Source organism: Schistocerca gregaria, chromosome 2 (genome assembly GCF_023897955.1).
Source record: "Schistocerca gregaria isolate iqSchGreg1 chromosome 2, iqSchGreg1.2, whole genome shotgun sequence".
In the NCBI taxonomy this organism is placed as follows: Eukaryota; Metazoa; Arthropoda; class Insecta; order Orthoptera; family Acrididae; genus Schistocerca; species Schistocerca gregaria.
In genome coordinates, this window is record NC_064921.1 from 945,446,577 (window position 1) to 945,465,730 (window position 19,154).

The window sequence follows — 19,154 nt, forward strand, 5'->3', positions numbered from 1 at the left end:
CAGTGTTACACCGTCCGGGTTATCTGGATACCTCCCACTAACACCAACCTATCTGAACTCCGGAGATGGGAACTTACCCTTCAATATATTCTCTCTTCCTGTTATCCACCAGGCCTCAATCTCCGCTAATTTCAAGTTGCCGCTACTCATACCTCACCTGTCATTCAACATCATCTTTGCCTCCACACTTCTGCCTCGACTGACATCTCTGCCCAAACTCTTTGCCTTTAAATATGTCTGCTTGTGTCTGTGTATGGATGGATGTGTGTGTGTGTGTGTGTGTGTGTGTGTGTGTGTGTGTGTGTGTGTGTGACAGTGTCTCCAGGAACACTCTTCTGAGTTTAAATACTGCTGGCCACCAAACTCCCCAGTCATGATCACTACTGAGCATATCTGGGATGCCTTGCAACATGCTCTTCAGAAAAGATTTCCACCGCCTCATAATCTTATGGATTTATGGACAGCCCTGCAGGATCCAATGTGTCAGTTTCCTCTAGCACTACGTCAGACATTGTTCGAGTCCATGTCGTGTTGTGGCACTTCTGCATGCTCTTGGGGGACCTACATGACATTAGGCAGGTGTACCAGTTTCTTTGACTCTTCAGTGTAGATTCTCAGCATGGCTTTAAAAGAGAGCGCTGAGCACGACCACACCAGTTACACAGTTCTTCCACGAAGTGTACTGTCTGATGTACCAGAGGATGCAAACCACAGATATATTTTTAGATCTGACAAAAGCATTCAACACAGTAAATGATACGTTACTTCTAAAAAAGCTGATATGATACAGGAGATACACATCTTATAGCATCATACCTGTTGAATCATAAGCAATGCACTAAACTGACATAAAAATTAATGTAATACTATAAATTTTCAGTCCACTAGAAAGACAGTATTGCAATGTGTACCTCTTGGCTCAATCCTTGGGCCCTATCTTCTCTTTATACGTATCAAAACAACTTTTCATAACCCATTAACTCTAACATTATAAGCTTTGCAGATGACACCTCAGTTTTATTCTATGGTAGAGGCTGTAAGAAACTAGAATCTTATGCTACTAGTGGTGTCAAGGAATTAACAAAATATGTCAATGATCAAGGCCTCAATTTATTGGCATTTGAAACATGCAGTTCCCACCATACCACTGTAAACATTGTATGCAACATCTTGGTAACAGACATGGGCTGATGTAAATTTCTAGGTATGTATGCTAATGAAAATCTGTGGCAAACAAACCACATTAATTTTATGTGTGGAAAAGTTAATAGTGGCTTATATCGCCTTAGCCAGCTCACCAAGATAGTTCCTAGTCAAACATTCAAAGTGGTTTACTATGAATTAATGTACACCTTTTTTACTATAGGATTGAATCATGGGGCTGTGTAGTTGATGTCCATTAAAAATGAATATTGGTATTACAATAATAAGCAATCAGACTTATACATGGGATATGCCAAAGAGAGCAAAAATACTTAACAATATATTCTTTATACATATTTAAATAATTTACAAGTTATCAAGTACAGTTAAGTACATGATCACAACATCCGAACAAAACAGAACTACTTTGGGGAAAGAAAAAAATTAAAAACAGGAGACCATACATCAGTGGGTTGATTTGGTTTAACAAACTACCAAACTATTTAAGATCATATCAGGGAAATGATTTTAACAATTTTAACAATAAATTAAAATCTTTTCTCATAGAAAGATGTTTATATTAATTAAGTGAATTCTAAGACATTTCTTGTGATGTGAACCAGCAGCATATCCGCCGTCAAGTGATTAATGTATAGAATAGTTGGAAGATGCAACTGTTGTAGTATATAACATATTCTGTCCCCCTATGAGCCGTGGACCTTGCCATTCGTGGGGCGGCTTGCGTGCCTCAGCAACACAGATAGCCATACTGTAGGTGCAACCATAATGGAGGGGAATTTGTGGAGACACCAGACAAATGTGTGATTCCTGAGGAGGGGCAGCAACCTTTTCTGTAGTTGCAGGGGCAACAGTCTGGCCGATTGACTGATCTGGCCCCCAGCTGGAAGCAAGGGGAAACTACAGCCATAATTTTTCCCGAGGGCATGCAGCTATACTGTATTGTTAAATGATGATGGCATCCTCTTGGGTAAAATATTTTCGAGGCAAAATAGTCCCCCCATTCGGATCTCTGGTTGGGGACTACTCAGGAGGACGGCGTTATCAGGAGAAACAAAACTGGTGTTCTACGGATTGGAGTGTGGAATGTCAGATTCCTTAATCGGGTAGGTAGGTTAGAAAATTTAAAAAGGGAAATGGATAGGTTAAAGTTAGATATAGTGAGAAGTAATGAAGTTTGGTGGCAAGAGGAACTAGACTTCTGGTCAGATGAATGCAGGGTTATAAATACAAAATGGAATAGGGGTAATGCAGGAGTTGGATTAACAATGAATTAAAAAATAGGAGTGCCAGTAAGCCACAACAAACAGCACAGTGAATGCATTCTACATCTACATCTACATCTACATCTACATCTACATCCATACTCTGCAAGCCACCTGAAGGTGTGTGGCAGAGGGTACCCTGAGTACCTCTATTGGTTCTCCCTTCTATTCCAGTCTCGTATTGTACGTGGAAAGAAGGATTGTCGGTATGGTTCTGTGTGGGCTCTAATCTCTCTGATTTTATCCTCATGGTCTCTTCGTGAGATATACATAGGAGGGAGCAATATACTGCTTGACTCTTTGGTGAAGGTATGTTCTCGAAACTTTAACAAAAGCCTGTACCGAGCTACTGAGAGTCTCTCCTGCAGAGTCTTCCACTGGAGTTTATCTATCATCTCCGTAAAGCTTTCGCGATTACTAAATGATCCTGTAACGAAGTGCGCTGCTCTCCCATGGATCTTCTCTATCTCTTCTATCAACCCTATCTGGTGCAGATCCCACACTGCTGAGCAGTATTCAAGCAGTGGGCGAACAAGCTTACTGTAACCTACTTCCTTTGTTGTCGGATTGCATTTCCTTAGGATTCTTCCAATGAATCTCAGTCTGGCATCTGCTTTACCGACGATCAACTTTATATGATCATTCCATTTCTAGCATTCCATTATTCTAGCCAAGATAGACATGAAGCCCACACCTACAACAGTAGTATCTAAGGCGTTAAGCCTGATCGGGCTGCCCCCAAACACGTCTCCGACGATTGTCTGGCTGAAGGCATATGCGACACTCATTGGTGAAGAGAATGTGATGCCAATTCTGAGCGGTCCATTTTGCATGTTGTTGGGCCCATCTGTACTGCACTGCATGGTGTCGTGTTTGCAAAGATGGATCTCGCCATGGACGTTGGGAGTGAAGTTGCGCATTATGCAGCCTGTTGTACACAGTGCGCGTCATGCAGCTGATTGCACACACTTTGAATCGTAACATGACATCCTGTGGCTGCATGAAAAGCATTACTCAAAATGGTGGCATTGCTGTCATGTTTCCTCCGAGCCATAATCCGCAGGTGGCGGTCATCCACTGCAATAGTAGCCCTTGGGTGGCCTGAGCGAGACATGTCATCGACAGTTCCTGTCTCTCTGTATCTCCTCCATGTCCAAACAACATTGCTTTGGTTCACTCCAAGATGCCTGGACACTACCCTTGTTGATAGCCCTTCCTGGCGCAATTGAATTACAGACAATACGAGCCGTGTACCTCTTTCCCAGGGGAATGACTGGAACTGATTGGCTGTCAGACCCCCTCCATCTAATAGGCTCTGCCCATGCATGGTTGTTTACATCTTTGGGTGGGTGTAGTGATATCTCTGAACAGTCAAAGGGACTGCGTCTGTGATACAATATCCACAGTCAACGTCTATCTTCAGGAGTTCTGGGAACCGGGGTGATGCAAAACTTTTTTTGATGCGTGCAGTTGATGTCTTATATAGAGAAGGCAAAATTTTAATTTCCTATCATTCAGAAAAACACTGTGTTAAAAACAGTGTGTCACACAGTTCTGTACTGGCACCAATCTTGTTCTTGCTGTTTGAGAATGACTTGGAACCACACAGCTCTAACTATAAGTACATTAAATATGCTCATGAAAAAAATATTCATATAAAAGGAAAGATCACAGAAGAGCTCCAAAATGAAATAAAAAAGAGCACTTCACATGTATCAGAATGATTCACAATGAACAACTTAATAATAAACATGCAGAAAACAAACACTATACATATACACACAGTGCAGAATAAACAGCCTCTAACTGCAACACAGAACTGTTACGCAAAAAACTTGAAATTGTAATGAGCAAGATCCAAATTGACCTAAGATGGCAGAACCACACATAACACCTATGTAGTAAATTAAACACCATTTGTTTTGTATTAAAATTCTTGCTGGATGCACATCAATGCAAGTCATAAGAAAATATGTACTATTCCCAAGCAGAATCGCTTCAAAGGTATGGTTTAATTTGCTGGGGAAATTCACCATCCAGCTGTGCTAATCTTGGTGGTAAGGTGACCGCGCGGCCAATCAGAAGGAAGGTTGCTCCTAGAGTCGTGTGCAAGGCTGTTTCATTGCACAAGAAAGAATTATATGAAACACAGCACAAAAAACAATTATAAGAGCCATGGGAGGCATAGCACCTCGATCTTCATGCAAAACTTAATTTTAAAAGCTTCATATTCATCCACTACCATGCCTATATATCTTAGAAACAATATTGTTTATAAGGAAAATCATAGATGACAACAGCAAGGTTGCTCCAAAAAACCAAATAACCATTCATACACAACAAGTAATAATCAAGATTTACATTTGCAGTTTGCTCATACAACATTAAAACAAAGAAGACCCCCTGCAAACAGAAAAAAACTATGCAAAAAACTACCTAAAAAACTTAAGGCAAGAAATGGCTTGCATAAATTCAAAACTGCCACGAGTGATGCTTTGCTAAGGAACTGCTACTATAGTATTGATGGATTTTTATCTAGTATGCAAATATGTGAAAAAATTTAAATAGTTTATACAATTAGGGCCAAAATAGTAAATGTTTATTTATAAATTTATTTGTGCATTCTAAGTATGTGTGGAATGTTATATACATGTGTGTGTGTGCGCGCGTGTGTACTGCACTCAAGGCCAAAAGTAAGAACTGTGTATGTATAAAATTTATTTGTATATTTTTAGAGTGTTTTTCCCATGTGTTAGGCTTAATGTATGATTCACAGGATCAATAAATAAACAATACAATACAATAATCACAGCCTGACGACAGAGACTTTAGCAGCAACCTTCCTTCTGATTGGCCGTGTGGTCACCTAGCCACCACGATTACCCCTCCACCCCCCTCCCCCCCCCCCCCACCTCCCTTAGACATGGCTGTGTGCATTGTCCTTAGTGTAAGTTAGTTTAAGTTAGATTAAGTAGTGTGTAAGTTCCCATAGTAACTTATCACCTTTTGATCATTGTATTGTATTACAACAGCTTTAATTTCACAGTCATTTATACAAATGAACACTGCCTTAGAAGATGTGCAACTCTATAATGGGCTTTCATGAATTGTTGTTACACACTAATTTGTTCTAGGAGCACTGTCTTAGGTTGGTAAGACCTGATGGGACATAAACAATCCTCCTGAAGACGCTCCATAACATGACAAAAATTTCTGCCCTCTTTCTCATCCAGAACGTCCCTGAACTGGGTGCCCTCCTTGTTGGCAACAAGATGTAGATTTCGTGTCTGCTGTTCTCTATTTATGAGGACTGCCAACTTAGTGTCTTAACCAATATTGTGTCACAAGTTTTATTTGCCACAGATTTATAATGATTATCTATAATAAATCTCACATTAGAACACAAATATCTTTTTAAAACGTTTGCTTCTGTGTTTTACTTACACCATTGCACATGATTGGAACAAAGAAGGAAACATGCATTTGTTTGTGTTAGCACTCAGCCACTGCCTTTATTTCAATCACAAAGACAGTGGCTGAGTGCTGTCACACACAAAAGTGTGCATGGGTTTCCCTCTTCATCATCACTATGTCCAACTGGCAGAGGTGTTGATCTTATACTGTAGGCATCATTTAAGATGGGATTTCTTGGTATTCCACTGCTAAGGGGGTGAAACAGGGGATAATAAGTTCTTTCAAACTAAGTTGCTATTAAAGCAAATTTGAAGTTAGACCTATGAAAATTGGTATTTGGTTTCTCGGTCAGACATAAAGAAATTTGTGTTTCAGGGTTTTTGGAAATTTAACTGCTATGGGGATGAAATAGTAGGTGAAACCTTTTTTTGGAAATCAATCATTATTAAACAACTACTAAGTGTATTTAAAGCTACATCTATGAAAGCTGGTGTTTGACTTCTAGTTACAAATAACAAAATACATATTTCAGTGTTTTTGGAATCAGAAGATTAAATGTTTTAATAAAATATTTCATTATCAAAGCACTTTTAAAGCTAAATATATTAAAATTTGAATTTGGCTTCTCAGTTAGAAATAAATGTGTGTTACACTGTTTAAGGAAATTCAACCTCTAAGTGGGTAAGATAGGGGACAAAGCCAAATCTTTGAAAATTGGTATTTGAATTATTTCTCAGTTAGGAATGAAAAAAATAAGTGTTTCACTGTTTTTGGAAATTCAACCCCCAAGGGGGTGAAATAGTGCCAGACTGACTCATCGCCGCCCAGCCCAAACCTCCAAGGATTGAATGTTGATATCTGTATGGTGTGTACTCATCATCTCAGAAGGGATTGGGGCCTATTCTGTTCCTATTCTATGTAAATGACTTACCCATAAATATAAATTCCCCATCAGTTCTGTTTGAAGATGTTACTTCTGTTTTAATTGAAGATGATGACACAGAAAAAATTCTGAGCTCCATTGCCTTTCAAAAACCCATATGGTACGTATCAAAACCAAACATTCAAAATGTGTGGATCTTAAAATACAATATAACAATCAATCAAAGAAAGATGTCATTCCTGGGACTATATATGGACAAGAACTTGAGCTGGAATACACATACTGACTTCTTATAAAATACACTAAGCAGTTTTGCATTTGCAATGCAAATACTAACAAATTCCACTGACTAGAGTACACATAAAATTGCTTGTCATAGTTATTTTGAATCTGTCATTAGATACAGGATAATTTTCAGAGGAAGTTCAAGTAGTGTATCTTGAATAATGAAACTGCAAAAGAAAATTGTCCAACACAGCAGCCGGCCGCGGTGGCCGTGCGGTTCTGGCGCTGCAGTCCGGAACCGCGGGGCTGCTACGGTCGCAGGTTCGAATCCTGCCTCGGGCATGGGTGTGTGTGATGTCCTTAGGTTAGTTAGGTTTAAGTAGTTCTAAGTTCTAGGGGACTTATGACCTAAGATGTTGAGTCCCATAGTGCTCAGAGCCATTTGAACCATCCAACACAGCAAACAGAGTCTTGTCGCCCATTATTCTGGAAACTACAAATCCTAACTGTTCCCTCCATATACATTTATGAGATTATAATCTTCATACACAGCAGACAAACATTATTTGAGGAGAATCATTTTAACCATACACACAAAACAAGAAATAAAAATAATTTTATGCTATCCACAGACCAGTTGAAATTATATGCATGGACTACACAGTATATGGGGATGACAATACATAACAAGTTAATGGGCAAACACATATTTAATATGAAGCCAGAGATTCTAAAAACGAGACTGCTGCACAATCTATGGAAGAAATGTTACTATTCAATAGAAGAATTAATAGAGGATGAAATGATAATTTGAGCAAGGGATAATTAAATGTTAAATTTTATTGTATGTATATATATAACAAAACTGTGTTATGATTATGAAGCTGTTTGTTAACATCAACTGTTCTTTGTTTATTGTGAAATTTTACCACAATTTGACATGTCCCCTGTACCTGAATCAAATGATTTAGATTATGTAGAATACGAGACAAATAAACCACAATTCGCATTTCACAATTCGAAATTCCTCTCCTAAGGGGGTGAAGCGGGGAATGAAAGGCTTTTTGAAAATATGTTGCCATGAAGACAATTTTGAAGGCAGAACTATGAAAATTGGTATCTGGTTTCTCAGACACAAACAATATAATATTTGTTTTGACATTTTTGGATATTCAACAACCAAGGGGATAAAACAGTTGGGAAAATTTTATTGAAAATAAATCATTGTTAAAAAACTAATAAAGCATTTTTAAAACTACATTTATGAAAACTCGTATTTGACTTCTTGAACAGAAATAAAAAATATGTGTTTTACTGCTTTTGGAAATTCTATCCCTAAAGGGTGAAATAGAGGACGAACATTTTTAATAAAATATTTTATTATATTAAAAAAAGTTTTAAAGGTAAATATATGAATTTGGTATTTAACTCCTTGTTTAGATATAAAGAAATACACCACAAAAACACAAAAGGCATGGCTAACAAAAACCTTGGACTCCAGCTATCAGAACTGCTTCGTCGTCAGAAGTGCATTCGGGAAAGATCATGCATCTTTTGCCATAATTAGCATGAATTGCAATTTGTGAACAACATAAATATTTGATTAAAGAAAAACAAAAACATTCCTATAGATCATACAGTATACATGAGTGAAGCAGGAGGTGCTAAGCTAATTATTATAAAATTACGGAAAATAAAACTTGTGGCATAACATTGGTTAAAACAAGAAAGCTGGCAGTCTTAATAAACAGAAGACAACAAGCAAGAAATATATATCTTCTTGTGTTTCCTATGCCTTCCTGTATTTTACACTTTCCTGCATTTTACACTTTTTTTGGATCAGCACAATGGAAAGTGGAAAAAAGAGGGTTTTACTGTAAATCTTTCAACTCATTTTGGTTACCTTTTGTACTTTGTTTATCATTATTGCTGCTACTGCCTCAATATCAATGAGATGAGCTTCAACGTGGGCATCCTCTAATGGGTCAGGCCCATTTTATTGCTATTAAATCCAATATGTTTGCATCATGAGTAGACTTTCAAATTACCTGTTCTACACAGTTTTCAGAGGAGGTATTTAGTATTGTTTTGCAGTATGTCATGGCCACCAATCACAAAACTGATCCAGTTGAATTCTTTAAACATAAACTAATCCTATACCAATGAACTATGCTAAAAATTAAAGCCGCAGTGTACATTTAATTAAATTAGAACTATGAACATAACATTATGACAGACACAGTGTACGTTAAGAAAATTACAAATTACAATAATAATTGGAATCCCTGTCTAGAACAAATTTACATAAAATCACAAGTCATAACAATGTACAAAATAAATCTTACAAAATCACGCTTCTATACAGAGAAAGAACGAAAAAGAAATGTGGAAAATCAGGAAATAATGGAAAATAAAATTAGTTGTGAGGAAGGGCCTATAATGCAAAAATGTAGATGTTGTGCAATAAGTAGCACTGTAAGTCCACATGGGCAAAGAAGTTTGGAAATTGCAAATGGATTTTGAGGATTAATCTCTAAAGTTTAAAAACATTTGTTTATGGGTTATTGTAGTAGTTATCATGTATAAATATGGAGCTGTGTAACTATGAAAGCAAACATTTAATAGCAAGTAGTACTTATAAAGAATAATAGCGCAGCAGTGAACACTACATGAAAAACAGAGTTCTTATGATCACACTCTATTAGAACTGTTTATAGAAAACTAATATAATGCCTTTCAATAACAAATTTACAGCTTTTCAGTTATATAAATTTATTATAACTGGTTTTAGTGCCATTACTTAGCAAAATACATCAAGCATTTAAATTACAGTTTTTTAAAGATTCAAAGTGAGCAATGCGGGTGATATGGCAGCATCCCATCTGAAATTGTTCTTGTCAAACTCCTAGCAGTATGCAATTTCTTTAACTGCAGATTTGGGTCTTCTTTTGGTTCAGTGAGTGAGTAAAAGTGAAGTGTAGCTGATTTTGATAAACTATACAAATGAAGAGATATCAGGTCCAGTAGATTGCCTGACTGTCCAATGGCCTCAGCTTGAACTATCCACCTGGGAATCAGTCACTGGAGAGTCAAGGAATTGGTTAAGACAGTGCAATGGTGTGCTATCTAGTTAGAAGCGTACTGTACATGGTGTAACTGACAATCTTTGTCAATGACTATTGGCACAGTGCCTATCTTTTAAAATGATGAAGTGCTGTAAATTTTGCTCTTGCTTAAGGCATAAAAAACAGGCAGGTGTGAATATGTTTTAAAGTCTATCACAGTTTTTCAGTTATCAGTTGAGTTATCACAGAAGATTTTGTTTTGATGAAATCATCTTCATCCAACAAAAATAACATTTCAGTAAAAATATTTTTATGAGCCAAAGACATGTGTCTTTTAGTTCTTACATTGTTGTAAATCTGCAAAGGTTAAGATGCAAATGACATCTCAATATGTTCCAGGGCATTTAGGAAAAGCCCAATTCAAGAGATGCTTGTTGAGTCAATTTTGCAAGACTGAAAGGAACATTTGCCTCACTTGTTGTATGATATCATCTGACAATTAAACAATTTACTTACGAAACTTCTAGTGTATGGTTGTCACATTCAAGGTTAGTAAAATCAGCCATTTTTTTAACAACTACTCGTAGTGCTTTTAGTGGTATGATTATGCCCTTCATCACTCCATGAGTGAAAAATTTATGTGTTTTGATGGAGAATGACAACAGAGAAAGTTCTGTTAAGGTGTTAGTATACATTCATATACAATGCTAAAGTTTTAAACTCTTTATTGGGGTGCCTTGTTTATAAAGGTTATACAAGTACATCAACTAAAATTTAGTTGGTGAAACATTTGTTGAGATTTTGCACAATGAGATGCTCACAATAAACTTAAAAAATAGTAAAAAGAAATCTCCTACCTTCAGGCATTAAATTCGTTATCTTCTTATGTGTCTTGTTCTCCACCCATTCATTGATTATAGCTCTTGATTTCTCTGTTTCTTTGATAAAATCAACTTCCTCAGCTTCAGCTAGAAATTTTGCAGCAGATGCTCTGAATTCTTCTTTAATTGGAAAACTCACTTGTGCATAAACCTTGTTGGCTGCTTCAAGCACTGTGTCATCAGATCCCTACAAAGAACGTCAATTCTCTATAAAGCCACAATGAACTGACGAATCAATGAATTTAAAACATGAAGTAATTTTGGAGATTTTACCAATTTTGAAACACATAAAGAACAGTGCTATTTTAATTTACTTACAAATTAGCAGAAATGACATATCATAAATAAAAGGTGATTCATAATGATGACCGCAATGTGTAGATCATAATCAACAATTGGAAAGAAATTCTTCTGTGGAATAGGAGTTGTCATGGAGAAACTTTTTCAGTTTGTTTTCAACTTTTACTTTGCTGTCTGTCAGATATTTTATATCAGAGGGTAAGTTATCAAAAATTTTAGTTGTAGCATTGTGCACCCCTTTTCGTGCTAAACACAACCATAATGTGGAGTAATGAATGTAAATTTTCCTTCTGGTATTGTAACTATGTACAGCGTTGTTCCTTTTGAACTGCAGTGGATTATTTATGACGGACTTCATGAGGGAATATATATACTGTGGAGCAGTAGTCAGTATGCCCAGCTTATTAAACAGATGTCTACAAGATGATCACGGGTGAGTGTCCCTTATTACTCTTGAAGCACGTTTTTGAGCAATGAAGACTTTCTTTCTTAAAGAAGATTGGTGTTGTACCCTAGATGTGAAGAACTTACTATGTTGTGCATTTTTAAAATTAAAGGTGACACTATTTGCAGAAAATCAGTCAATGGTGCTTTTGAGAAGCTTGTTTCCAGTTTCTTCTGTTGCTTTATGTCTGCTGGGATTGATTACAATACAAGTGTCATCCACAAAAATAACTAATTCTGCTTGTTGTACATTAGACAGATAATCATTTACACATCTGAGGAACAATGGTGGGCCTAAGCTTGAGCCTTGGGAAACCTCAGATGTGATTTCTACCCAGTCAGAATCATTTCCCCAAACTACACTGGTTGAATTACTGGTTACAACTTCCTACATTGTTTTGGTTAGATATGACACTATCCAATGGTTGGCTACACGATCAGTTCCATAAAACTTCAGTTTAACCTGGAGATTATTGTGATTTACACAGTCAAATGGCTAATATGGGTGCAGAAAATACTAACCAGTACTTTTTTTTTATTTATTGCTTGTAAAATTTGGTGAGTGAACATATAAATGACATTCTCAGTAGAGCAACTCTTCCAGAATCCAAACTGTGATTTACTGAGGATATTATTGTTGCTCAAGTGACATACTATTTTAGATTACATCACCATCTCAAAAATTTTGAAAAATAACGTCAGCAATGAACCAGTTTGGTAGTTAACAACATCTCTCTTATCTTTGTTAAAGGGGGATTTAATACTGGCATATTTCAGTATATCTAGAATAATGCCCTGAGTTAGTGATGCATTACATATTTATGATAATACAGGGCTTACTGTATGGAAACAAATCTTTAGTACCCTATTGGAAACCCCACGAAATGCAAATGAACTTTTGTCTTTGATAGGATATATAATTTTCTTAATTTCAGGAGAAGTTGGCGATACATTCACATGACTGAATTTTATGAGAGTTGCTGTGATTAACAAAGAGACAGATAGACAGGTCTATTATGTATAATGTTATTGGTCAACATTTTGCTTCAAAGCCATTGCAGATGCAAGATTTTCAAAAATCTTCTATTTTCTTCATCAGGAAAGCAACATCAAGTCAAAAAGAAATGTGGGAATCTACAGATGATCTAACAGTATCAACTATGAACAGACTACACTGTTGCCATAGATGAAACGTTAAATGTGGTGTCATTATTCTCACTACAATTTGATCTCATTGCAAACTGTGTGAATCTCTACTTCCTGCATTGTCATGAGGAATTTCCTGCTACATTGTGTATAAGAGAGAAAACTAATATTGTAAGACACCTTACAAAAAACTTGAAGAATCTTATGACATTTTCTAGAAGTTTGTGATTGAAACATTTGTTTTCATGATCTTATTTCATAAAAGAATTGAGCAAATATGTTTATTAAACAGTAATTTTAAAACAGAAGAAGTCTTTCAGTTAAATGAAGGTACATCATAATATTTTGTTAGAATAGTGCTTTATTTTCATTTCACTGAACCTCTGGAATAAGTCCATAGATACCAAGAACTAGCATAAAGGGGAAAAAAAATCTGGCTCTGTGGCATAAGGAATTTCGGAGCAAAAGTATATTAACATGGCCACTCTAAATGCACAATCCATGGATTACCACAAACCACTATGTACTGTAATGACCCACCATTTACTTCACACCAGTTTCAAATTATTTTGCGTTCAGAACAGCATCACTGGATTTTAATTCTCTTCCAGCTAAGAGTATGGGGAAACAGAGTACCTAGTGGATACTCTAATATGCAGATGATTAAAGGAGTCAGCAAAACTTTTAACAGAAGCAGCACTGATCATCAGTTTCATGTCCTCTTGTAGTGGCAAGGGCACAGAAAGTAAACTGGCATTCACAGATATGCACCTACGATAGTTTATGGCATAGTTGAGACAAAATTAACAATAATGAGTCATTTGATAAGACAGCATTTTCTGCTGTCAGGAAAAGACTGTCAGAAAAACGGCATGGTGCCGTGGCATTGGCTTGGCTGGCATTCGGTGTGAATAGTCCACAATGGTCTGACCAGCATACATTTGGCAGTGATGACAGGCCGCAGGATTGAATGGGCTGCAAAGACATTCAGCTAATGGGCATTGTGGTTCTGACTGATGGGACACAGGAAGCGGTTGGCATAATTGCTCAGAGCGGGATGTGATTTGGCTCTGACTGGTGTACTGCATAATGCGGCCAGCATAATGCCCGGAGCGGGATGTGTCTGCCTACTGGTGGTCATGCTGTGTCCCATTTAGGCATGCAGATGAATATGACATGTAATTACATGATCATGGATGAAGGAATAGGTCTGCAATCAGAGTGCTGCTACTGAATGGCATGCACGCAGCTTAGTGGAAAGCTGGAACCTCTAGAAGAGCAGTGTCTGTAGCCTGGCAATTAGGCTACCTACAGGATGCTTATGTAGTGCTTGTACTGGCCAAAAGATAATTCCAGGTATAATATCTCTCCCACCTTAGGAGGAGATGGCAGAGTCATCTCAGTTGAGTGTGAAAGAGTCAAGAAGGGGAAAGGAGGCACCTGGAGGGCAGAGAAGGGACACTGGGCTGAGGGCACACTGTGAGTGATAAGAAGGAATGATGGACTGGAAGGGCATTGTTGGCTGCTAGGAGCAAAGCCTTCACCAGTAGGGGCCATATGAGATATGATAGCCAGCAAGGATGTGTGGAAAATGGAGAAATGTATAAAAAGCAAAGGGAGGGTCAGGAGAAAGGCCTGAATTGGCAGAAAAGACATCACTGGATGTGCAATGTGGGGGAACATGGTAAGCAGAGAAAACACCAAGAAAGATACCACCAAAAGGAAAGCAAGAAACATGCCGTGCACCTGGACAAAATTTGCTAGGCATGAAGTGCTGCAGCTGACACAGAAGAGCACCAGAAGGATGGAAATGGCCCCTGGGGGGAAAAAAAATGCAATGCAGCAGCAAGGGCTCAGTTGGGAGCAGATGAGCTGGTGGGAAAATCAGGGAGTCATCTGGTGCCCAATGTAATACAAGCTCAAACAACAGTGGCCACAAGATATGCAATATCGATGGGCTCAGCCAGATTCTGGTGGGTCAGTGGGACATCTGGGAGGCTTCAGCTGTCAGTGGGAAGCAAGACTGACTGACGGCAACCACCAGTAACATGACAACTAAAGGGCTCAGGTGAAGCGGAAGGGCCATAGCTGGGAAGGACATGGAACAGCCATGTCTGGACACTATGGTATCAGACAAGGATGCTGAGAACACCAGCTGATCAACCCCATTGCTAGCTTTGGTGTCTCTGCGCATTGTCAAGGGCACAGTAAATAAATAGCAGTTTTCAGGTATGCATCTGCAATAGTTGATTGCATGACTGAGACAAAATTAAGAACAATGAGGCATTCAATAAGATAACAGAAATTGTTCCTACAGACCTGTCAGGAAAATGGCATGGTGCCATGGTGCAGGTGTGGCTGGTGCCCGGCAATGATGCTGTGGTGAAGGCGAGGCTGCAACCCGATGTGATCAGGCCGTAGTGGTGTAGCCAGCACACATTCAGCAGTGTTGGCAGACTGCAGGCATGAATGGGTCATGGAGGCACAGCTGGTGGACATTTGGTGACCAGTTGATGTGGCTCTGACTGATGGACCACAGCAACTAGGGTGGGAGTTGGCTCTCATAGATCGGCTACTGAATATGTCTGGCATAATTGTCCTGAGAAGGACCTGTCTGTCTGCTGACAATTGTGCGATGTCCTGCATAGGCAAGCAGACAAATATATATATGTGTAATCATGTGACCACAGATGAAAGAATAGGCCCATGATGCACACACAGATTAGCAACAAGTTGGCACCTCGGCAAGAGGGGAACTTGTGGCTCAGCAATTAGGCTACCTGCAGGACATGGTTGTAGTGCTACCAATTATACTAACCAGAAGACATGACTGAGTACAATACTAACCTAACACATGAATCCACAATATATCCTCCACTTTCACAGAGACGCCCCAATCTGGGTGCAGTCTTCTGGCAGGAACCCTAGATGGACAACCGCCTCACTGGAGGTCATGCATGGTGCCTTCACATGTAAAGTGAGCTGGAAATATGGAATTCTCTGGACCAACTTAATCAGTTATGGCCAGAAGCCCAGAATGTCTGTAACAACCAATGCTGCTCCTCCAGCACTGCATTTGTTACATCAACAAATTGCACCTGTGGCAGCTACATTGCTCCCACCCATTTAGATATGGCTCAGATGCTGCCAATCATACCGATGGGTACCAAATCCCTCATGACACCAGAAAATCACATGTGTTCCCTCTGACCCCTGAGTGACTTGACAATGCAGCAGATGACTTCACAGATATTGGTGTGTCAGTTGTTATCAGTCATCCACCAAGGCTGGATGCAGGCTCAGAGTCCCTGAACAGGTGAACTGGATAGCAACATCAGGCAATGTTGCATAGTTTTTGTAGTGGTCTTTCATTGGATCCAGCAGACAGGTTATTGGCCTGATCCTCTCCCTCTACCGTCTCAAAGGAGGCATGAACTGGAGCTTCTCTGTCCCTATGCAGCTATTTCAAGGGTCAAGGGTGTAATATTCAAGAATATTAAAACTGTCAACACATCAGAGCCCACGGGAGCAGCACAACTCAGTATGGTGCCATAACATCATGCATGCTGCAGCCACCAGTCTCTTGGCAGCTACATCAGAAACGTTCATAACTATGGTCATAAGGCATGTGTTGTGATCTATCTGACTATCAATACATTTCTGGGTGGATCGCCTCACAGCTACAATCACCATGCTTAGATGCTGTCTATGAACTCTGTTTAATGGGTTTGTCTATGTGCTGTTCTTGGACTTTTGGCTGTCTTCAGATTTTTCTCAGGTGTATATCAGACAGTGACTACTGCTGTCATGTCAAAAATACTGGGTGTTGTAGCTCATGTGTATGAACATAATGGTTTCCCTCAAAAAATTACTGTCAGGTACTCAAAAATACAGAGGGATCTAGAAAAATGTAGACACTCTTTGACACAGAATGTTTATGGAACAAAATAACATACTGTTACAATTCTTGCATGGGAGTGGATGGAGGGAGGGGAGTAATTATTTTGTGTGTTCAAAGTGACCCTCATCAGCAGCCAAACAACATAGATACTGCTGAACTGTTGACTGAACTATTGCTTTCAGTGTTTCTGATGTGATAGCTGCACAGTACGCCTTGGTGGTTTATTGTAGCTCATTCAGTGTTGCTGGCTTCTGTTCATAAACTTCATTTTTCAAGGTCCCCCATAGGTGGAAGTCAAGAGGTGTAATGTATGGAGATCATGTTGGGTACTCAACAGTTCCTCTTTGACCTATTAATCACCCAGATAGATTTTCATCCAAGTATTCTCTTACATCTCTGTGGTAGTCAAGCAGAGCACCATCTAGCTGTAGGTAAAATCTTTCATTTCCGAACACCAGTCAGATGACAGATAAAATTGATGTTCGCAGCATGTGAAGATACACCTCACAAGTTAAGGTTCCTTCAAAGATGAATGAGCCAATCAAACTGAGCGATGACAGATCACACCACACATTAATACATTAATAACATGTTCATCCACCTGAACGTGAAGATTTTCAGGAACCCAGTACACATATTGTGGTAGTTTACTGTACCATTCAGTTTGAAATGTGATTCATCAGACCAGATAACCATCCCTGAAAACGGTTCATCCTCGCAAGGCATGCCTTCAAAACTCTCACAGTGCTCCATTCTTCAATCCAGGTCATGCTCATTCATAGTGTGCACAAATTTTTGAAAGTATACTTTCCACTTTGCAGCCTTCAGAATTCGTCATACATTTGATTGGCTTACACTGCTCTATGTGCACTCTGACTCACTGATTTTTAGGGTACCTAGGAAAATGTTATAATACAGCAGTGCTGGAAACTAAACTTGTTGACATTTCTGGTTGGTCAGACCTTTCCTTACACACATACTGAACAGTAATGTTTGCTTCAAATTTTTCCTGAATATGATAAATTGTTGTACATGCTAGTGGCTGACTTCTGTACACATTATGCCACTGCCTTTGTACCTCCATCGTGTTTCTGTATTTCCAGTACCACTTCAACATTGCCTTGCGTTATTCAAATGCCAATCTTACTTCATTCATTGCTGCACTGTCATCTGCCATAAAACATGCAAAGACTGAATGGATGAATAAAGACGCAGTACACAGTAATTGCAATGAGAAAATATCAAAGCACGAGATGAGAAAATGAAATGAAATTGTGTAGTTTGAATCCTTTTTATAATTTTTTTTTTATTTTTCTCTTGTCACTTAAGTGTAAACTCAGGCTATCTGGGCAGCTACAACAGTACAAATAGCTTACCTGGCACAGAAACTGTTATGATAGTAAGGGGTGTGGATACATTTATGAGAATACGGGGTACATTGATAAAGAAACTGTACAGTATGAGCAAATGTTCTTAGCAGAGACCTATATTATCCCTACCCAAATGTTCCTAACACTGCAGTTGTTGTTACTATAAAGTGCCCAACCACTGCTATACCCTACAACAATACAACAACAACGTAAAATCAACATGTGAAACCACATATGTTATTTACCAAGTGAAATGTGTTCACTGCCCAGCCTTTTTTATTGGAACGAGCAACACTAACATTGCTGCACAGCACATGAACTTAGAGGACACCCAGCTCCCAGTTGTCATGCATGCTCCACAGCATGATCCAATGGACCTGAGAGTGTGTTATAACCACACGGACCATTTTGATCCTCAAGCCAAGAACTATTTTCCCTGAACTCCAGAGCTGGGAACTTGCTCTCCAGCAAATTGCTGCATTCCACCATGAGGCTGGGCTTGACCACGCATGTGCTTTTTTGTCTCATCTTTATCTGCTTTCCTGTTAGTTCTTAAATGCACTGTTCATTCCACTTCTCTTCTTCTAAACCTGTCTTTACTTTCCAGTCTGTCCTTCTATCATGTCTGGACTGTAACTGGAAAAGTACTATCTTTGCCCTCCAACTCTCTGGCACATCCCCTTCATCTTTTATCTCCTTTCATTCATCTTTTTTTTCATTCATCTTTTATCTCCTTTCTCAATCTGAGTGACCTTCTCTCATTCTCAATCTTCCCAAAGCTATCTCTTGCTCTCAATCTTCTGACAGGAAGGAAGTAACAGTTCCAAAAGCTAGAAATAGTTTGTTACTCAACAGCTGTTTTCCCTAATACTTCATATAAAGCATATTACAATTTTACAAAGAATACCATCAGCTGTACATATACTGGCAAAGTTAAAAATCCAGTTAATACGATCATTACTGTTAACAAGTATATGCATCCTTGGTCCAAAAATTATGATTAATTATAGAAGGAGTGGCTAATAAGTTACTCGTATACTTAGTATTTTTCCATTTTTTTTGCCTGATGCCTTTGTACCAGCAACTTTTGTATCAGAAA

General features: G+C 38.6%; 1 protein-coding gene across 10 annotated transcripts in view; it reads right to left on the reverse strand.

The window, feature by feature from the left end:
* The window catches only part of LOC126335403 (serpin B6-like), a 236,340-nt gene that overhangs the window by 134,025 nt on the left and 83,161 nt on the right, over nt 1–19,154 (reverse strand). For all 10 annotated transcript variants that reach the window (XM_049998659.1, XM_049998654.1, XM_049998661.1 and 7 more), the window contains one exon: nt 10,871–11,081. In XM_049998659.1, coding sequence (XP_049854616.1) covers nt 10,871–11,081 — 211 coding nt within the window. The remainder of the gene's footprint in view (nt 1–10,870; nt 11,082–19,154) is intronic.